Source organism: Eucalyptus grandis, chromosome 9 (assembly GCF_016545825.1).
Source record: "Eucalyptus grandis isolate ANBG69807.140 chromosome 9, ASM1654582v1, whole genome shotgun sequence".
In the NCBI taxonomy this organism is placed as follows: domain Eukaryota; kingdom Viridiplantae; phylum Streptophyta; class Magnoliopsida; order Myrtales; family Myrtaceae; genus Eucalyptus; species Eucalyptus grandis.
Window position 1 is genome coordinate 21807742 of NC_052620.1, and position 23282 is coordinate 21831023.

The 23282-nt window shown below is 38.2% G+C and overlaps 1 protein-coding gene across 1 annotated transcript; it reads left to right on the top strand.

Moving 5' to 3' along the window:
- The first annotated feature begins 6483 nt into the window (after positions 1–6483).
- Positions 6484–9840, top strand: LOC104418584 (nodulation protein H). Its single transcript, XM_010029964.3, has 6 exons — positions 6484–6750; positions 7371–7606; positions 7699–7957; positions 8634–8813; positions 8969–9124; positions 9392–9840. Exons 1-6 carry the CDS (start codon positions 6721–6723, stop codon positions 9557–9559), a joined length of 1029 nt encoding a protein of 342 aa, XP_010028266.2. The 5' UTR covers positions 6484–6720; the 3' UTR covers positions 9560–9840.
- Positions 9841–23282: the final 13442 nt, after the last annotated feature.

Sequence of the window (23282 nt, forward strand, 5' to 3'; positions counted from 1 at the left end):
TACAAGTCACTTATCTAAATTTTGACACTTCCTCTTATATTTATCTGTTTGACCCTCTTTGGTTCAATAGAATTTGTGTTTCCAGTTCCTGGAGTATCAAGATGCTGCTGTATCGGGATTCTTGTTTCTCTATGAAAATGGTTATCTCTGAAAAGAAAGAAGCAAAATCTTTGCTCAAGGAGAAGTTGTATCTCATTGACGTTTTTTCCGTAGGAAGTGAAAGTTTCTTGGACAAGACTGACTGGGCCCATTAAATACATAACTATACTCGAGCTTTACCTTCCTTTTCCATCGTCCCGTGTAGCTAGATTCAACAGAACAAGCATAGTCGATCTTGAAGTCACATATCAAATTTTGTGAAAAGTCAAATCCGATGGGTCTTCATTATTCAATTCATGCCTCTAAAAAGTCTTCTTGTATAAAGACAGTATATGTAGAGGAATTTTCTTCCTCTAGCCAACTCTAAAAAGTCTTATTATTTAATTTATACTTATTGTTCCTCTTTTTTATGGTCTATATGGTATTACCACGTGAGCATCCTAGGTTTTAAGTTAAGTAGCATCAATACCGACACGTGACACAATACAATACGATACGTCAATATGTCGTTTATAAAAAAAAATAGAGTCAACACGTTAAGATATATTGTATATTAAATATACATTTATATATAATAAATTATCATTTTTATGATTAAGTCAAATTAATTTGATTCAAATTCATAAATAAATAAATAATAAAAAGAGCCTATAATGAATTTACATTAAAAATATTAATCCACCATTTGTTAATATCATTCATTATTTCAATTTGATAAATTCAACTCCTCTCAAATAATCTATAAAACTTGGAGGGAAAAAATAAGCAATTCACATTCTAGACTTACATATCAGAGCTTGTCAAAAGAGAAGAGAAAAACATAAACTTTGGGGTGAATTGTAAGTCATGGGAAGAAAGAGTCAGAAGAGAAGAAAAGAATAGGTTTTTCTTCTTTCCTCATTTTTTTTTTTTTTTATTTTCTTACATATTTACATTTTAACCCTTTACTTTTTAGAAAATTTTTAAAATTGACTATGTGCGTATCGGAATCATATATTAGAATTCTAAACTTGCATGTCAAAAGGTGTTGAGAAAGTTGACCAAGTGTTGGATTTTTCAACACGTGTTGATCGAGTGTCAAAGAGTATCGAAGAGTATCAAAGAGTGTTAGACATTTCAACATGACACAAAAGTTCTCCAGAAAGTATATGTACTTCCTAGGTTTTAGGTGTATGACCGGATTATGAATGAGTAAAAGATTTAATGCTACAATACATTGTTAGTCCAATTTTTTATAATTTAAGCTTTTGAAAATGAGAAATTGCTCACTTTCCTAACATCTGCTAGATTTGCTTTGATCAAGCTCTTCCTTTTTCATGTCAATTGAGAAATTGCCTAGCATCTCTTAGGATCAAGTCCTCATGTCAACATGAGACACCACAGAGCAAGTTATTGGAAATCTATGGATATGGGTCAAGTGAGTTTATCAGACTACCGTTTTTAAAAAAAAAAAAAATGTGAGGACATTTTCAAGTTTTTGGTTTGTGATGAAGAATTATCTTAAGAGAATAAAGTCTTATCCAACAATAAATGTAAAATTGCTTGGGAAATAAGTTCAACTCTATTGGGCAGAATCGGCAGTTTGATGAGGATTTCGTGCTACAATCTGGTCTCACAATACATGGTTGAAAAACTCTACGTGTCGAGTTTCCAATGCATCCAGTTTCATGCTATTTGGAGTCTTCTAGAGAATGTCATACTCGAATTATTAAACGCTGTTCAATTTATCAAAGAATGAGTGTTTATCTTTCAATAAATTTGGAGTTGTACTCAGAGAATTTTGTTTCGAGGGTCATCTTGAGTTAAGAGCCAATCTTCTTATTTGCACTTTGTAAAGGGATTGTTGGTCATGTAAAATAAAAGGAAAGGTATATTGGAATTTACCTATATTTGGAGGATTATTCCATGTTGAGCCTATTTACGTTAATAATTGACTTTATAATTCAAAATAAAGTCACCCATCGTTGACATGGATTAGTCTCTTTCTCTCAATAACCACTCCGTTAATTTATGATCGATTTTTTTCTTTTTCTTTTTCTTTTTTGTGAATGGCTAAATTTTTTTAAGAAACTAGAGATAACTACAAAGTGATAATTAGACATGTGGTGGCAATTGAATTGGTAGCGAAAAAACCAAGAAATGAGCATAAGCATTCGCGATTTAATTGTGCACCTCTTTAGTCGCTAAGGTCATTCTTGCCTTCGCGAGTGTCAAATCAAACTGATTTTCCCTGGTTCAATTTCAATCAGTTCATTATGCTTCATTTCCGAAGACTACGACCTCGTACGCAATCTGTCTCTGTCTCTCTCTCTCTAAAAGAGGGCCATTCGAGTCCGTTTACCAGACGGTGAAACTAATAGCTTCGGACGACTTTCGTTTGTCAATTTTGCATCGTTGTGGTGCCAATTCAAGACGGCTCGCATGTTGTTGTCACTTGCACTTCATCGGACTTTTCAACTATTTCTAAAACCTAGTCAACACAACGGGAGCCAAAACTATAGGATGCTGATGCGGCATTTCCAAGCATCGTTAAAAAACTGGCAATATTCTTCTTTCCTTTTCGCAACAAGTTCAACTGCAAGTTTTTCGGTTGAATCGAGAAGGGAGCAACTCCAATGTGTTGAGGAATGCAATGATATATCTCGATCGCTGATTCGTTTTGAATCACTTTGTATGAGAAATATGATAAAATGCATGTAATTACAACTCGGTTATGATAAAAAGATCGCCCCGAAAAGAAAAAAAAATAGAAGCCCTCGTTAAAAAGGCCACGGAAAGTGAATCATTCTACTATGCGGGTCTCGAAATGGAAAATAACCCTAAATGTGGATCAAACATTTGGAATTTCCCTGAACTTAAAATACAGGAATCATTAGATCATGTATAATTTACCTTAGGGTTGCTTGGATCTGATTGTCCACACGTGTGTGTGTGGTGGGGTTGGGGGAGGAGGTGCTGGGATCAAGTTAGTTAGGTTCATGCAAGTGTTCTTAATAAAAAAGATTACCAAAAAAGTCATAAATCCATTGCACTTGTACAAATTCAATCTTAAACATTTCAATTTCAATTTAATCAATTTAGTTATAAATCTTTTAACAATTTGTCAATTGAGTATTTATAAGCAATTTTGACCGGAAAATACTAACATAGACGCACTAATTGTCTTACATGACATAGCATGCACTAACATAAATCTATATATATATATTTTGGTAGTCGACGACCCTATTGGGACTGTTGGCGAGGCCCTTACAAGCTGCGAATGCCTCACCCAGATCCACATGAGGACTACCTTGCTTGTGGCCGTCAAGGCTATGAAGGCCCTAGCTAGAAATGTGTGAGGATCTTTGCGGCTAGTAAGGGTTGCCAGAACAACGAAAAGAAAACAAAAGAAAAGAAATTCAAAAAGTAAATGAAATTTTCAATTTCTTAAAAATAATTACAAAAATTGTTCACATTAGTGCTGATGTTACATAGGACAAATAGCATTTAAATAAGTTATTTCTAACCAAAATTGATTAGAATAACTCAATTGGAAATTGTGAAAAGATGTAGGATTAAATTGGCCAAATTAAAAAGTTTCTGATCACATTGATATAAATGTAATGGATTTAGGATTTTTTTTTAATGATTTCTTCGTTCCTAACGAAGGGAGAGGAAATCTTGTATCTTCTGGGACTCTAACAAGAGAGAGCAAATCTCGACACACACTAGGCAATTGACGTAGCGAAGAGATAAGCAAGTTGCAACCCACGAGTCACAAGTAGTTGCTAGGAACGTAATTAATTTTCCAGCTCTCCTTCACAAAGCACTAGGCATCCCTTCGTTGAGTAAACGTCACAACGGTGAAATTATTTATGTTATTTTAGTAAAGAAATGCATGATCAGGCATAACCCATATCGTATTCTCCATCAGGTAGCTAGAGTCCCAAGAGCGTTTGTATCTTACAAGGAAGACCTTAGGTGGAAATATATAAAACTATTTATTAGTTAATTGATTGAATCTTTCTTACAAATTAAGACTTTAACCCTCGATCCCCAAGATGAGAACCTCCTCAAGGATTCATAAAACCCTTGTCGGCAGATTACCCTATTCGCATCCGAAATATTAGGGTTAGTCCTTTTATTTCCCAAAAGTACTCAGGATTTTATCTTCTTCCTAACCATATCTAGAGTTGCATTTGATATTCATATACAAAACCAGATAGGAACATATATATTTCGTTTGAAGTTTAGCTGTTTGGGTGCACACTTTGAATATATAGGGTAATCTTGGATAAATGTTGTGCAATCGCATGATTATCAATCACTTTACAGATGGTGTTATGGTTCGGATCTCTCTAAGAATAAGTCTGGATTTGTGTAGTGCAACTGTATCTAATGACTCCAATGACCATGTTCATATGAGTTTTTAATGTTATATTAAAATACGATAGATCTTAATTGTCCATTAGATTTCAGTTGTTCAAATTAGAGAATAATTACCTACACCCATATTATATTCAGTGTTTCTATGTAAAGAATAGCATAAAAAAATAATCTGATGATTTCTCATCATTCTATCTTAACTAATTACGTTTTCTATCTTACTCAATTTCAAACATTAGCAAACATTGTGGAGATAGAAACCTACAAAGGGAAGGGAAAATAATTAACTACTTAACTCAAGGGGTTACGACAAAAAAAAAAAAAAGAAAAGAAAAGCTTGAGGGAGCAAATACATAAAATTGTATAAAGGTTTTATAAAATTATAATAACATATTTATTGAATGAAAATTACATCTTATCAAGTACTCAATGGGCGAGTCCCGACAATTGATGATCAGACAACAAAGCATAGTGAAATTATTAGTTTTGCTTCTTTGCCGGTAAGGGCAATTATTATTAATCAATTGAAATCTAGTGGATAGTTGCGTTCTATCGCAATTCAATTAAATCTTAAAAAACTTACATGAGCATTTACTTTACCCTTTAAATATATATGTGTGTGTGTGTGTGTAACGTTTTCCCATATTCCTTTTCCCTGGGGAACCCAACAAAAGTCAAAGTCTCTAGTTGCTAAGTGCGACACGGCTGTTAGCAACCACAGCCCCCGACACACGCCAGAATCCCGAGCCTTTTTAACATATTTTTTTTATGGGAAACAATTTCAAAAGAAATCCCTTTTTATTTATTTATTTTTTATCTTTGAATGTGGTGAGATAGAGAAAGAAAGCTTCAGTTGTGGCAGATGAGAGCGTACGGCGCCTAGACCGGCCTAGTCCAAAACAGACCAAAACAGCCCAACTTGTTAGTTTTAACATTGAGAATTCGATTTTATTTTATTTTATTTTTTAAAGCTGAGCATAAGAAGTAACATTGGTCTTGAGTATGACCTAGATTGCTTTATCTGAATTCTGACAAGTAAAAATTCGAAGCTGTTCTCTTGGGAGAGAAAGAAAAAATAGCTATCTTTAATTTGGAGGTGGGATAGCTCTTGACGGAGCTCCCAAGCTCCTGATTTGTAGTGAGGCACAATTTTAATCATCATCGAAAATCTATAAATCATCGGCACTTGAAAATTTAAAAAAAGAGAAAAACAATGGAGTATAAAAAGTAAGATTGATCCCGAGTACGACCTTAAACTATCATAAAAATTCAAAGATACTTTTTTGGAAGAGGAAGAAAAAATAGCCCTCTTTGATTGGAGGTTGAGGCGTGCGGATATAATCCTAATAGGCAAGATGGCTCTCAACGGAGCTCTTGGGCTCTTGATTCATGGTGAGGTACAACTTTATCACTACCTTGGGAGAGGACAAAAAAATAGCTCTCCTTGATTGGGGGTTGAGGCATGTAGGTACAATCTTGATAAGTAGGATGGGTTTCAATGGAGCTCTCAAATTTCTGATTCGTGATGAGGTACGACTTTAATCATTGTTGAGAATCTAGAAACCACTAACACTTGAGAATTTGAAAAAAATAAAATAATAATTGAGTAAGAAGTTATGAGAATGATTTTTAATTGTTTTGTTTGAACTCTAAAACATAAAAAATTGATGGCATTTTCTTAGGAGGGGGAGAAAATATAACTCTCCTTGATTGATGGTTGAAGCGTGCGAATATAAACCTAATAAACATGACGGCTATTAATGGAGTTCCCCGACTCCTGATTCGTGGTGAGGTACAACTTCAATTACCGCCTGCATGTATAAACCATAGGCACTTAAGAATGTTAAAAAAAAAAAAAAACAGCTGAACGTAAGATGTAAGATCATGCCATAATTTGAAAAAAACAATGATTGCTATTTATCTTTTTGGGCCAGTATACACTCACCAGATAATCAAATATATTCAGGGATCCAGCCGGAAAAGAAAGGTGAGGGCCTACAGATGGCTTTGATTTCCACGAGGCACGAACATATGAAAAACGCACTCCTGCTGCTGCTGGCCTACTGCTGAGTCACCCTCTCCCTCTGTATCTCTGTATCTACTCTTTCTTCTCAGAACTTTGCTGTCTACGGTGGAGAAGAGGCTCGAGTTGAGCTCAACTAAAGAGAAATTCCCTGCTTTACGAGTGAAGATTTTCCATCCTTCTTGTCCAAACCCTTCTTTCTTCTCGTCCTGTATCTCAGGTTCCTAGCGATGGCAGAAGTCATATATTTGTTAAACAAGGTGGGATTTTTTCCTCTCCCTGTTCTGTTTTTGTGGTAATGTATTCGCCTGTTTCTGCTTGCGCTGTTGAATGTGATCAGATTCTTCCTTTTCTGGACCGAAGGAGAGACGGGTGTTGCCTTTTCTGGCCGAAGAGAGATGGGTGTTCTTAAAGAAGTCATCTTTTTCCCTGTGCTTTGCTGAAAATTTGTTGCTTTGTTTGGGGGAAGTGGGGTGTGCGAAAAAGCATTCATCTTTGGAAGCAGCTGATTCGTTTTTGTTATCTTCATGTTTTTGAGCGGGGACGAGAAGAATAACTCAACTTGTGGTCGGAAATTTTGAATCTCGGATTACGGCGATCTTGCTGTGCTAATCAATTTATTGCCCTGTTACAGTTCTTGGGCAGGTCGCTGATTTTGGGGCAAAATTTAAAACCCACTCCATCGATTCTTCTCGCCCTTCACTGCCTAATAGATTGCATTAACTTCACATGCATTGATTTCCTCTAGTTAATTTTTCTGCATAGTTTTGTGATGGCTGTTGCTAACACCAGATTGTGAGGAGATTATCATGTTTCTGTTTGATTAATGATCAATTTTTATACGATGGCATTTACTCTTCTTTTTTTTAATGCTTGACAGGACACTTTGATTGTTAAACCTCCCAAGAAATCGCCTCTAGTATATAGGATGATAGTTTTGGCATTCTCAATGTTCTGTGGGGTGTACATATGCTCAGTCTGTCTGAAGCAAATAAGCCGCCACACCAAGCCAAGTCTCATGGACATCCAAATCACAGAAGAACCTAGTGAGCGTCATGGTGTGAAACAATCCGATAAACCTTCAATCCATTATCCTAAACCCAAAACTTTTAGCAGGTAATGGATGACAGAACAAAACCAGGATTTCGTTTTTGATGGAATGATGATTCACTGGGTTTCGCCTGATTTTTGTTTTTAATTGATACCAGGGCTGAATGTGCAGATAATCCAGTGCGATATTTCGTTATCGTATCAACACAGAGATCGGGAAGTGGGTGGTTTGAGACGCTCCTAAATAGCCATGCCAATGTGAGCTCTAATGGGGAGATTTTCTCGCTCTTAAATCGGAGGAAGAATGTTTCCTTGATTTTACAGACTCTTGACAAAGTTTACAACTTGGATTGGTTTAGCAGTGCTTCGAAGAATGAGTGCTCTGCTGCAGTTGGCTTCAAGTGGATGCTTAATCAGGTAAATATCAGGACATCACTTGCAAATTTATACAATTGGATTCAAATTTTCGATCTAAACGGGTCGATGAAACTACTATAGGGTTATGTGTCACTGAAAATTGAGTGTATGAAGAAGCAAGAGATGGAGTATTGTGTTATTACATGATCAAAGAGCACCCCATAGTCCTTAAGAGCGTTGAACTCTATAAGGTGAATACTTTAGCAAAGACACGATGAATCAGTGACAAGAGTATTTGATATGTGCAGTTCTGCTGAAACCTCTAATGTGCTACTTATAGCAAATGCATGAAAGATGATGCAACCTTGAAAATTGCAGAATTTTCTGGAAACCCTAGGATTTACATGTCAAAGGAGACTTTTTGTTCAAGAACTTCCTGGTGTAGAAGCTGTGTACCACTTTGGCCAACCCAAAAAAGGAGTAAAAGGGTTGTGCATGCATCAAACCATTATCTAGATTAATTGTTGTAAAAAGATATCTTTTAATTCAAATTGTATGGTGCAGATAAGCCTTTGAGAAAAAATTGTGAATGCATATTACCTAAGCTCAAGACAGTGTTGGGCAAGTATATATTTTCTTATTTGGAGACTATCGATGCAGCACAACTTGGCTTCTTGTCATACTGTTGGATGATAATTCTAGAAAATTGAGCATTTCTTGCATCCAATTCATGCAGGGAGTGATGGATCACCATGTAGAAATTGCACAGTACTTCACCCGTAGACATGTTTCTGTAATTTTCCTCTTCCGCAGAAATCTTCTGCGCCACATGGTTTCAGTGCTAGCAAATTCCTATGACCGATATGCTAAACTGTTGAATGGAACCCACAAGTCCCACGTGCATTCTCCTCAAGAGGTCTCTCTCTCTCTCTCTCTCTCTCTCCCCTTCTCCCTCTCTTTTTCTTCCCCCCCCAAAGAAAGGGCATTCGACCACATGCACATGCCAGCCCTAACTCATCTTCACATACTGGTACATGATACATTAACGCATTCCCCTGATACTGACTGCAGGCTGCGGTACTCTTGGGATATAAACCTTTGATCAATTCCTCATCCTTGATCAATGATTTCAAGGAGATGGAGAAGAAAGTTTCTAAGGTTTTGACATACTACAATACCACGAGGCACATTGTGCTCTACTACGAGGATCTCATGAAGAATTGGACTGTAAGTGCCTTGGCCCATGACATCTAGCAAGCACCTTAATTTGAACTGACCACTTACACAGCACAGTATTTATGCTGCCACATCCTGCATATATAACTTGAAATCTGTAACTTTCTACTCTAAATCCAGTTTATCATGATGAGCTGAAGTGATTTATTAATTGGGTGCGATCATGTCTCATTTGAAAGCTGCTGTTGCTAATTCACTTTTATAATCACCGGTTTATCTCCTTCAAAAGATTGATATTCATTTTCTGCTCTTGTGCAGAAGGTAAAAGAAGTACAAGAGTTCCTCAGCCTGCCGACGATGGATTTGACAAGCCGCCAGATCAAGATACATAGTGGGCTGTTGTCAGACCATATCAAGAACTGGGATGAAGTCTTGAAGACCCTTAATGGGACGAGTTATGAGCGCTTCATCCATGCCGACTATTGAACCGTGCTTCATTGGCAGCATTTAGGAATTATGTACATAGCAAGTTCAAGTTAGTCATCTTATTGGGTGCAGAAGCTAACGGCATGAGCCACGAGAATCGTGCTCTCTCACACTGCCCCTTTTTGGGCTTTGGTTTTGTTTCTTCCTCTGCATTCAACACATAGTTGAATCTTACAGTGGTTCTGTTCCTTGTTCAGTTTTAAAAGGTTGTCATTCTTGATTTTTTACCCACTAGATCTGTTGCACCTGCTAATTAAGAGTAGCCTTTTCATTTTTTGGCATTCCCGAGAATCGAATCGCCAACCCAGATTGCCGCAGGACTGCAGGTGACTTAATCAAAGAGCAATTGCTAGCTAAGATTAACAAGAAGGCCCTTTGATTGTGTCTTTTATAACGGGTTTGATTTCTCGGCATTTGTATTGCCAGTCTTTGGGATATGATATGTACTAAAAGTCCCGTGTTCTGTCAATAGAAGAGGTACGGTACGTGCCATTCTCGTTTCTCCTCCATTTTCGTGTATTTCGCTCAGGTAGATGGTTTATCCACGGAGGTTTACGGAACATGGGAGTTGGAGGGATACAAGTGGAAAATAAGAGAGAAGATTCAGAATGTTTTGACGGAATTTGCAAACGATACGGCATGATTTACTTGTCCTGATCTTTTATAATGGTGTGTTCTACGTGAACCCCACGAGAACCCCACGAAATCTGATTTGTTGTTGATTGTGTTCGGTCGGACGAATGATTTTCGTTACGAATGTCACCGTTCATCTCGTCCTTGAAGCTTTTTCTAGTCCAGCAATAAAGCTCTAGCTTGGCCAGCAGTCGTCGCCGACCTAGTTGATGTGACGTCTAAGGCAAATTATGTTTTGCCCCATGAGATTTTAACACAATGTACAAATGCCCCACCCTCCCTTTTTAAATTGCCCCCTTGACTCTTGTGTTTGCTGTCATATGGTCTGGACTCTACATATTGTTTGCCATGTCCTCGTCTTGTGTCGACTTTTCGGCGTGCGTATCTCACGTGACTAATTCCCTTATTTTATGAAGGGCAAATCCGTCCGACGAGTATGGGCTAATCACATTTTACTTGAGGTAAGTTGGCCTTTGATTTTTTAGTATTTTTTGGAATTTTGGCAGCGATTCTCTTGATATGTCGAAATAGGTTTTAATGCTTACAAGTTAGAAGGCCCACAGTTTGATCCTTTTCTCAAGTGTAGCCCAACCCTTAAATAACCATAGAATTTTGTTTTGTGTATCTCCATATTCGGCCCAAACTTTTAAAATTAGCACTTAATTAACTATGCTTCTTATGTCATTTATAACTGACTTCTTGAAGTTTACAGTGTAAGACAAGCTACGAAAGCAAAATAGAAAAGCATAAAAAAACTCATCATATCAAATGTTGCATCAGCATTTTTTGACTCTTTCAAATGGTAAATTAACCAAAGCAAAAGCATTAGCAATTTGCATAAACATGTGACATTCGTATTTAGGTTTTTTTTGTAAATTGATGCAATCACCAAAGCATCATAACTTCCCTCTACAAGACCAAAAAAGGGGGTTATGAAGGAAACACGTCACTTGCCCATAATATATACCTTGTGCCTATTATAGGACGTCTTGTCACTGTTAAAACTTTCCTCTATATTTCTTATTTCACCAAGTGTCTTGTCCTATTATTTAATGTACCTATCTTAGCCTACCTCCGAATTTTTGACCAAACCTTCATTTATATACATAGATTAAGCCTACCTCTAAATTCTTAATGAAACCTTCATTTAGATACATAGATTAATTGCATGAAGATTTCATTAACTAGTGCCCCATTGGCACTTCTTAAGTAACAAATTAAGAAAACCTTGCAAGAGTTAATGCACTGACTATTTTCAAGTCATATGTAAGGGATATTTTGACAATTGGATTATTCCAAAAACAAATATGTTTAACAAGTGCTCTTGAAACTCGTTTATAGGGCTGGATCTTACCTTTAAATCTCGAGGGACCCAGCAGTGATGTATCAATTGTAAGTATGTTGGTAAGCTTAAATGCATTTTGGTTTTAAGCATGAATAAGATACATGGTAATAATGAAAACTAAGAAATTTGATTAGAAAGTACCGAATCAGTTTTTTTTTTAATGAATTAATTATGCATCATGATTAATTATCGATATGACTTTGGTGCATGTTGATACCTCAATTTCATCAATCCATTTAGTCATTTATTATATAAGAAAATTAGGGATCATTCCTAACCCCTAGACAAGTATAAAATTAGTATAATTCATATTTGCATTTCATCTAAGTTATGCATCACATGCGAGTGACATGGTCTTAACATGATATTACCACGGATTATCGTGCCACACAATCGAGAGCTATGGCCAGCCTCACTCAACTCTTTGTTGATGAGATTTGATCTCCGGTGGTTACTCGATTCAACGGTTATGCATTCAATTCTTTTCCTATTCAGCTTTGCTTTGTTTCAAACCCATGTTTCATCGGAAAGGAAGGGGGCGGTCGTTTGAAGGATATTTTATCCTTTCCATGTTGTTTCAAACGTGATTTAATCACATTAATCCGCGGAAGAGATAATGACCAAAACTGATCGAGCTTTGAAGTGGTTCTTAAATCCAATCAAACTCTTATCCAATAAACCTTGATCTTCATTCAAACTCGATCTAATGTTGCCCCACTTGGCCAACTAAGAAAGAGGAGGGATGTGCAGAAAATTTTCAGGGAAACGATGAAGCTCTTTTCCTTGGAAGCAGAAAAATTCCAGCGTGCAGTTTCACGAAAACGACAAGTGTGCATTTGTTAACCATGGGATCATGCTCAAAATTTGTGGAGAGTACGAAAGACATTGTTTTTGAGTTTGTCCGGCGGGATTGATGAGAAATACGTGGAAGTATGTCTTTGACATATGCTGGATCAAGACAAGGGAGCTCAATGCGCAGCCTCGCGAAAACGGTGAGAATATGTTTGTTCTTGATCGGAATGCATTGATATTTTGAACAGATCTCCGCGCCACATAATTCTGCAATCCCATCAAAGGAATCGAGCACCAAAGATTTAGATACTTGGGATTTGACCAAGAGCTAGCAATTCTCACCAAGGCCAATCCTCGGTTGTGATTCATACTAAGGGTGAGCGCGGTTCCCAGATAAAATCGAGAATCAGAGAACCGGACCGATAGGTCGGGTTCAGTTCTCGGTTCTGGAAAGGGAGGTTCTGGATTTTTAGGAGCCGCCGGTTTCCAGTTCAGTTCCCGGTTCCTATAGGAACTGAAACCGGGAACCAGGAACAGGGATTCTTAAAACATAAAACCCTAAAAATAAAAATAGAATCCTTTGCTTTTGCAATCCCGTTGCTTTGCACATCTCGTTAGGTTCTCATTTTTCTCTCTCTACGGATTGCGGAAATTGTTCTTCTTCTTCCTTTTCCCCGTCGGCGAGTTCGGGCGATCGCGACTTGGGACTCTGTTGCCGCAAGTTCTTCTCTGGATCTTCAGTGCTGCAAACGCGTCTCGTCCGTGAGTTCCAAATAGTTTCATCTACTTCGGAACTGCTTGGCTTTCTTTTTGCTTCTTCTTTTTTTTTTTTTGGTGAAACTCGCCAACGTCAATGATCTTCTTCGTGTGTTGATTTGGTGATATTGTTTTTTTTTTCTTTTTATTTTTTGTCTTGTCTAATTCGGTGTGGAGTTTTTGGATACTGGATATGATTGTTCTTGTTGTTGCCGCATCGAAAGTGTAGAGCATTGCTTGGCTTGTTTGCTTGGCGTATTTAACCTGGGGAATGTTGTTGAGAGAACTCAAAAGAGGGGCTGAGGTGAGGCTAGAGGTTGTGCGCTCAGAAAAAAAATGGGTGGCTCTTTTGTGGAATATATGATGGATTTAATGGGCGTGATGCTGCCGATTTCTTAGCTGGGACACTTTATGACATATTTTCTTCTTCTCTGCATAAGCCTGGAGTGGCGGACGATGAACCTACATAGGTCATGTGAAAGTAGTTCACTGCATCAACTTTCTGAAAGTACTTCATTAGAGCATGGCAATGTCTATAATGACATTTTCTTGCCAAGCAGCAGCCAAATCCGTTTCCTCTATCGATAATTTTGTTCATTTCGTATTCTTTTTGGTGAATGACAAACTTATTCAGTATTGTAGCGTTTATTTTCATTTTGTTTAACTAAATATGAAAAAGAACAAAAAAAAGAATATGTTAGAACTTAAAATAGACCTTAGAACCAGGTGACAGGTGGTGAAAATCGGCGTCGCAGCGGAAGCGGATCGTATATTTTGCAATTATGTCGGGAGCTATAAAAATCGATCGAAATAAAACGAGGAACAATAAAAGAAAAGGACACTGGAAATTTACGTGGTTCGGTCCGAATGTCGGAACCTACGTCCACGGAGAGAGCCAGCAAATCAATCCACTATAAATCGGAGAATTACAGGATTACAATCACACATGCACTCAAGTGTTTCCCAGCCTTACTTTATACCCGATACTCATGGTGTTTAACAAAACAACTCAATGGACTCGACTCCGCACAAACCCTCTCTGAGCTCAAGCTCTCACTCTCTCTCTCGAGCTCGTTTCTCTAGCTCTCTACCGAGCTCTTTTCTTTTCGCTCTATCTCGAGCTTCAGACGTCTTCACCTTTTATCGGTTGAAGGGGAGGAAAAACTTGTACTCCACAATTGTCAGAACGGTGCCGATCTTCAAAGCATGTGCCTCCATGCAATTAATGAGAGCGTGTGAGCGGATGACCAGCATGCACTGACACACGTAGAACTTCAGCCTTCCCTCTTTCTTTATTAATAAAAAACAAGAGAAGCCCACAAAAGTTGAACAAAGAGAGGGAGAGAGTTCGACGCCTACGAGATAGTCTTCTGACCAAAAAAAAAAAAAAAAAAGCCACAAGTGTTGACCAATTTCTTTTCTTCGTGCATGCATGCACATGGCCATGTGCGTGCATTTAATAAGGTTAAAGAAATTGGACGAACAACTCTTCAGAAATCATGCTGACATCTGAGAAGGGCCACAAAAATCAACACACGCATTTGTGGCCTCCATTTCCAACGTGCATAGCAGATCGAGGGCGGGATTCCTTCGGCTCGTATCCTGCACCATTTTTCATCAAATGCTCCGCACACCTTCTTTCTCATTTCAGCATGTAAATGTTTTGCGTGTATCGGATATCGTATAATGAATTCAAACTTGAGACATAATTTAACAATTCTCAACTTTGGCTCGACGTTTGAAGCCAAGTTATAATGCTTATATCCATGCTCGACTCTCCTAATGCCTCGATGGGTGATCATACTCTACAGACGCCAATCGAGCTCATACAGAGCTTGAGCTTTGCTGAAGGAACATGCTTCATCATCATATCTGCTGGGTTCTCTGCTGTTGCTATTTTCTTCACAACAATTTTACCCTTCGCTATGACATCTCGGATGAAATGGTACCTGATGTCGATATGTTTTGTTCGCTCGTGATATATTGGATTGTAAGCCAAATATATCGCACCTTGATTGTCACAGTGTATGGTGACCCTTTTCTGCTCCAGTCCAAGGTCCGAGAGCAAACCCCTTAGCCATATCGACTCATTTGCAACAAAAGTTAGTGCCATGTACTCCGCCTCAGTCGAAGACAATGCAACATCATCTTGTAAAGATGCTTTCCAACTTATTGCACCACCTGCTAGCGTAAACACGTACCCTGCTAATGATCTGCGATCATCCAAGTTACTGGCATGATCCGAATCCACGTACCCTGTGGTCTCATTGCCATTGATGTTCCTTCGATACATAATGCCAACGTCTGCTGTCCCCTTTAGATATCTAAGGATCCATTTCACTGCTTCCCAATGAGCCTTTCCTGGGTGCTTCATGTAACGGCTGACAACACTTATAGCTTGTGAAATGTCAGGTCTAGTACATACCATAGCATACATAATACTACCAACTGCACTAGAATAAGGAACATGGGACATATGTTCCTCCTCCTCCTCAGTTTGCGGTGATAACTTGTCAGAAAGTTTAAAATGTGCGGCTAAAGGGGTACTTACAAATTTTGCTGACTGCATATTGAAACGTGTCACAATCTTCTCAATATATTTCTTTTGAGACAAACGCAACGTTCCTGCAACTTTGTCACGCAAAATTTCCATACCCAATATTTTCTTAGCAGCACCTAATTCTTTCATTTCAAACTCAGCACTCAACTGCCGCTTTAACACATCAATATCAGACATATGTTTAGTTGCTATCAACATATCATCAACATATAATAGCAAATAAATCAAAGACCCATCCTCCAATCTCCTAAAATAAACACAACTGTCAAACTGACTTTTCGAATAATCTTGACTAGTCATGAAAGCATCAAAACACTTATACCATTGTTGAGGAGTTGTTTCAATCCATACAAGGATTTCTTCAATAAGCAAACATGGTCTTCCTAACCTGGAATAGCAAATCCCTCAGGCTGCTTCATGTAAATTTGTTCCTCCAATTCACCATGAAGAAATGCCGTTTTCACATCTAGCTGCTCCAGCTCAAGATCCTGTGCAGCAACTAAGGCAAGTAATACACGAATAGAGGTATGCCTTACCACAGGAGAGAACACTTCATTGTAGTCGATGCCCTCTCGTTGAGTATACCCCCTCGCAACAAGTCTCGCCTTGAACCTGGCTGCCTCTACACCGGGAATGCCTTCTTTCCGTTTGTAGACCCATTTGCATCCGACAATTTTCTGACTTTTTGGTACTTTGATCAACTCCCATGTTTGATTTCGATAGAGTAATTCTATTTCTTCACTCATAGCCTCTAGCCACTGTGATGACTCAGCACTAGCCATCGCCTCAGAATAGGATGAAGGTTCATCCATCTCCACCTCATCATCTACAGTTAATGCATAGGCAATATCAGAATAACCATAACGTACCGGTGGTTTAATTTGCTTTCTTTGTCTGCCCGTGGCTATGTTGTGTTGTGGCTCTGCTGGTTGTTCAGTATCACCGTCTTAAGGAATTGTGGCCTCATCCACAATCTCTTCCTCTGTTACCTCTGAGGTCTTTGGAGACTCTGTTTGAATCTCCACCTCACTTCTGACACCATGATACGTTTGCTCTGCTAGTTGAGTCTCAAGACTCCTCTTTTGAAGCATTGCAGTCTCGTCGAAGATCACGTCTTTGCTGATTAGAAAACCAGGTGACTCGGGATTAGTGCACCACAGCCGGTAGCCTTTCACCCCTTGTGCATAACCCAGAAATATGCACTTCTTCGCCCTCGGCTCAAGCTTACCATCTCTCGCATGAGCATACGCAGGATATCCGAATATTCGTAATCCGGAGTAATCAACAGGTTTCCCCGACCATACTTCTTCAGGAGTCTTCCACTCGATAGTAGAAGATGGAGATCGATTAACCAAGTAACATGCCATATTTATTGCTTCAGCCCAAAATTCCTTGCCCAATCCTACGTGCGAAAGCATGCATCGAGCTCGCTCAAGTAGAGTTCTGTTCTTCCGTTCTGCTACACCATTCTGCTGTGGTGTCCCGGGAACTGTGCGGTGTCTCACAATCCCTTCCTTTTGGTAGAACTTGGTAAAGTCCTTACCACAGAACTCCATGCCATTATCAGTTCTCGGACACTTGATTTGTTTACTTGACTGCTTCTCAATCAATGCCTTAGAATTCTTGAACCGATGAAATACCTCAGATTTGTGCTTCAGGAAGTACACCCATACCTTCCTTGAGTAATTGTCGATGAATGTCAACATATATCTGGCACCTCCTTTCGATGGAACTAGAGATGGTCCCCAAACATCTGAATGAATGTATTCAACTAGTTGCTTGGTCGAATGTAGAGCTATACCGAATTTAACATGATGCTGCTTCCCGAAGATGCAGTGCTCACACAGGTCCAGCTTTCCTGTCTTCTGACCTTTTAGCAACCCCTTCTCACTCAGCATTATCATACCTGTCTCACTCATGTGTCCCAATCGCATATGCCATAACTGAGTCAAATTTGAGTCTGACTCACCTGATGAAACTGCAGCAACTCCGGTCACGGTTTCTCCCAGTAAATGATAGAGAGAATTTGCCTTCTTCCCTTTCATCACTGTCAAGGCACCTCGAGAGATCTTTAGCACTCCACCTTTAGCTGTGTATTTGCACCCGAGGTCATCGAGCGTTCCCAAAGAAATAAGGCTCTTCTTGAGCTTTGGTATGTGCCTTATGTCTGTCAACATCCGTTCTACGCCATCATGCATTCGGATCCGAACTGTTCCTATCCCCACAACCTCGTAGGCTGCATTATTCCCCAAAAGAACTCTACCACCATCTGCAGTCTGGTAGGTAGTGACCAGTTCTTGTGAGGAGTCATATGATAGGAACATCCAGAATCTAGCACCCATTCGTCTCCTGACGAACTCGTAGATACACATAGGACAGCTTCGGCATCACTAATACTCTCCTCGGCAACATTCGCCACACTGTTTGTGGCATTTTGCCAAACGCCTTTATTTCTTAGCTTTGGACAATTTCTCCTTATGTGCCCTTCCTCGTGACATTCGAAGCACTTCACACGACCTTTTGATTTTCTATGTCGCGACTTCGACCTGCTTTTACTTTGGCTTCTGTTGCTAGGCCTCCGATGTTGGTCTCTACCTCGAATCACCAGTCCATGCGCTACATCTTGCGCTAGACTGTCATCACGCAACTTTCTCTACCACTCCTTTGAAAACAGGGCAAATTTTACCTCCTCTGAGGTAATCGTAGTACGCCCCTGTAACAAGGAGTCGGTAAAGTGCTCCCATGACTCCGGTAGAGACGCCAACAACATCATGCCTTGTTCTTCATCATCTAAAATCTTGCCAACATTCTTCAAGTCCATCATGAGTTTATTAAACTCATCTAAGTGGGATCTAATGGACGTACCTTCTGTGTATCGAAACTGGAACATTCTCTTTAGCATATATAAGCAATTGTTCAAACCCTTCGTTACATAGAGGGCCTGGAGTTTTGCCCATAACGCTGCGGCATCCTCCTCCTCAGCCACCTCTACTAGCACTTCATCCGATAAGTTCAACAGGATGATGCTCATGGCCTTCTCCATTAGCTCGTCCTTTTCAGCATCTCGCATTGTTTCGGGCAACTGAGCCTTGCCCTCCAATGCCTTGGCTAATCCTTGAGTTGTTAATAGCGCCTTCATCTTGACGCTCCATGACCCGAAGTTGTTCCTCCCGTTAAATTTCTCAATTTCTACTTTTGCTCCAGACATAATTGCAAAGTCTTATCTCTGATACCAATTGGTGAAAATCGGCGTCGCAGCGGAAGCGGATCGTATATTTTGCAATTATGTCGGGAACTATAGAAATCGATCGAAATAAAACGAGGAATAATAAAAGAAAATGACACCGGAAATTTACGTGGTTTGGTCCGAATGTCGGAACCTATGTCCACGGGGAGAGCCATCAAATCAATCCACTATAAATCGGAGAATTACAGGATTACAATCACACATGCACTCAAGTGTTTCCCAGCCTTACTTTATACCCGATACCCACGGTGTTTAACAAAACAACTCAATGGACTCAACTCCGCACAAACCCTTCTCACTCTCTCTCGTGCTCGTTTCTCTAGCTCTCTGTTGAGCTCTTTTCTTTTCACTCTATCTCGAGCTTCAGATGTCTTCACCTTTTATCGGTTGAAGGGGAAGAAAAACTTGTACTCCACAATTGTCAGAACGGTGCGGATCTTCAAAGCATGTGCCTCCATGCAATTAATGAGAGCGTGTGAGCGGATGACCAGCATGCACTGACACACGTAGAACTTCAGCCTTCCCTCTTTCTTTATTAATAAAAACAAGAGAAGCCCACAAAAGTTGAACAAAGAGAGGGAGAGAGTTCGGCGCCTACGAGATAGTCTTCTGAAGCCACAAGTGTTGACCAATTTCTTTTCTTCGTGCATGCATGCACATGGCCATGTGCGTGCATTTAATAAGGTTAAAAAAATTGGACGAACAACTCTTCAGAAATCATGCTGACACTGAGAAGGGCCACAAAAATCAACACACGCATTTGTGGCCTCCATTTCCAACGTGCATAGCAGATCGAGGGCGGGATTCCTTTGGCTCGTATCCTGCACCATTTTTCATCAAATGCTCCGCACACGTTCTTTCTCATTTCGGCATGTAAATGTTTTGCGCGTATCGGATATCGTATAATGAATTCAAACTTGAGACATAATTTAACAACATGGTATGTTTCAAGTTTTAGATTTCGACTAGTAGATTTCATGTTCCAAAAAATGAGGAGCCTATAGCCAAGGGGAGGTTTCAGGTTCCAAGTGGAACTTTTAAAGAAACTGGAACCGCTCACTCCCTATTCATACCAACTCCAGTGATCAGTCTTTTGACGTGCCCAACTATTGCTGTGATCTCCTCACCATCATTGCCTTTGCTGTTGTTCCCTCGCTGCTATATAGCCGCCAGCCCTCCGCTTGTCGTGTTGTCAAACTTTGCTCGTCGGTTGTTGTTGAAGCATAGTCCAATTTAGGTAATTTCTTAAACTAAATTCAATTCCAATAGTTGATCACAAAATTTGGATAATGTTATTGTAATTGATTTCGTATGAGATTATAAGCGTCGCCCAAATAGGAATTTTTTTTTTTCAGGTCCTGCATATCTATGATAATTGGGGTTTCGATCTTTAAGATGTAAGATCAGATCCCCAATTACCTTAATTTCCTATTTTGGATATGGTTAATATCTAATTATGTGGGTTTATATTTTTCGTATCATTAATTTAGTAAACATTATTTTTATAAAAATACAAAAAAAAAAAAAAATTGCATTGCATTTAGGATTGATTGCATTCATATTAATTTTCTAATTTAAAATTGCATATCTAGGAATCATGTTGTAATTACCAAATTTAAAATAGGATTTAATATAATTGATTTCTTAGTTACAATTTGGTAATCGCAAATTTTAGGTAATTTCATATTTTAGTTTAAAAAAAATCATAAAACACAACATGCACATATCATATAGAATTAGTGGCATCATTGCCACATCATCGCATTGCCATGCCATTGTTGTCATGTCATCATATCAATGTAAAAAAAAATCATAAACACAACACACGCATATCATATAGAATTAGTTGCATCATTGCCACATCATCACATTGCCATGCCATTGTTGTCATGTCATCATATCAATGTCATCTAGTGATTGCATGTTTAGGCTCATATAAATTAGATTGCATATCATGTTAGATTAGTTCATAATTTTTGTTTGTCATCAAAATTAGGTAATCTATGTCAGGTGTCATTAGGCTAACATAATTCATAAATGTTTAATTAGAATTCATGTAATCATAGAATTTAGATTAAAATGGCACCCCTCCCCCCCAAATCATTGCATTTAAAAATCATGTTTAGGGTATGCATTAAAATCAACCAAGATTGTTTACAAAATATTTTTGAAAATAAGGAGAAAAAATACTGAAATGGTGAGATTTATCTAGCATAACCAAGTTTCCGTATCCACAAATGACTAGTGATAACTCATAAATGAAATAATTTGCATGTTAAATTAATTAAATCAAAACCCTAAAGTTGCAATTGGTATGAGCTTGAAAAAGTGCACACTAAGTCTCTGGCTTAGTAATCCATTGACTTTCCTAGGTGGTTCAACTCGAAAAAGGTCACAATAGTACATGATATGTTGGAATGTCACATTGCTTATGTTGCAGCAACAACTTGTCAAATTTGTTCACCCTTATAAATTTTGATGTATCTCCAATTTAATCCATGTTCATTATGTGAGATGAAAATGTAAAATGTTTTTCTCAATTTTTTTTTATTAATTATATCTACCTCTATCTATATATTTGGGTCGAAGGTGTTATTTTACTTCTTTCTTTACAAAATTACCCTAACACTAAATAACGAAAAGACAACAAAGTACATAATTAATTTATCTCCCCTGACTCCCGCTTCGCCCACTCCCTTATAATAACTACTCATTTTCTTTCCGTTATATAATTATTCGATTGCACGTGCTCGATCACTAATTACTAATATCAAGGGAGATATCAACCATTTATGTCTCTTGCTCTTAAATCATTATTTGTGTTTTATTCGATTTTTCATTAAGCCTTGATAATCACCACCCAACACTTCCTAATTCAATAAATGAGTGAAAGTTGTTACTTATATTGTAAATACTATTACGTCATGAGCGCAAGCGCATACACGCATGTAGAGCGAACTGGTGCTGGTACAAATTTAAAAGATAGGTCGAAATGTCTGTGTCTTAGTGTAAGGGCTGGGAAGCGCATGAGAAAAGACATTCGATGTTACGGCCTAATCTCATGGCCAATGCACCAAGCATTCATTAACTGAGTAGAGTTTCATGAAATGGACACCCATTTCGCCCAATATTATATATATGTAACTAGCACTTAAACTGATAACTTCCTATTTAGACGTTCAAACAAATAAGGGTCATATTTTTATTTATTTCTGACTAGCGAAACTCCCTTTAACGAATGTTCTAATTGATTGGTTACAAACACATCATCAATATTTAGGGAAAATTATCAAAAAAGTCTTCCACCTATTACATTTTTGCTAATTTAGTTCTATTTTTTCAATTATATCAATAAAGTCTTAAACTTTTTAATAATTTGCCTATAGTGTCCATCTGATCAATTTTGACTGAAAAGTGGTGACATGGACTTCGGTTGGTGTTGACATGAACATTTAGTAATATTTTAGAATTTTGTTTATAGTTCCTTTCTTATTATCTTTTCCTTGACTTTTTTTTTTTTTTTTGGGTTTTGGAGTGAGGGCTGGTGACCCTTGCACAAAGCTAGAGAGAGCTGTGACACTGCACCAGCCATAGGTGAGGGCTTGCTGGCCCTTACCAGCCAAACCTAGGGCACACAAGACCTCGCCTACACCTAGCGAGGGTCGCCAAGCCCTCGCCTAGCCTAAATCTGGTGAGGGTGCCGTGCCCTTGCCTAAAGCTTGAGAAGGTCGCGAGGCTGACCCTCACTCCAAATATCACAAAGAAGTAAAAAAAAAAAAAAAAAAAGAAGAAAAACAAAAAAAAAGTTAATTAAAAAATTTAGTATAATATCATTAAAAATGTCAATGTTAGTGTTGGCTATATATAGTCGGTGTCTATGTCAGCAATTTCTAGTCAAAATTGATCAATTGGATTTGGTAAAATGTGAAAATATCTAAGATTCTATTGGGGCAATGATAATGTTGAGAACTGAATTGATAAAAGTATAATAAATTTCGAACTATTTTTAATAATTTTTCCTCAATATTTTTCTTTAGCTTTGGATGTGAGTGATGTCCATATTTATATTATACAAATTAAAAGTCATGTTTGAGGGAGTTTCCTTTACTCCTCATTGAAGTATACTCTAAATCACAGTTCAAAAAATATACCCTTCAAGTTCTTATTTCAAGATCATACCTCATGATATTAATAAACATGCATTTGTGTGATTTATCATGGCATTAGGCTCGAGTCAATGTATCCCCTGCAGAATCCCAATTTCAGATGAAAAAGGAGGGCGAGAATAAGAGCACTGAAGAGAAAAATACAAAGTTTCTTGTACACGTGGCATTATTATACTATAGAGCTGAATCAGATGGATCGCATGTAAATTTGTATACATGATACG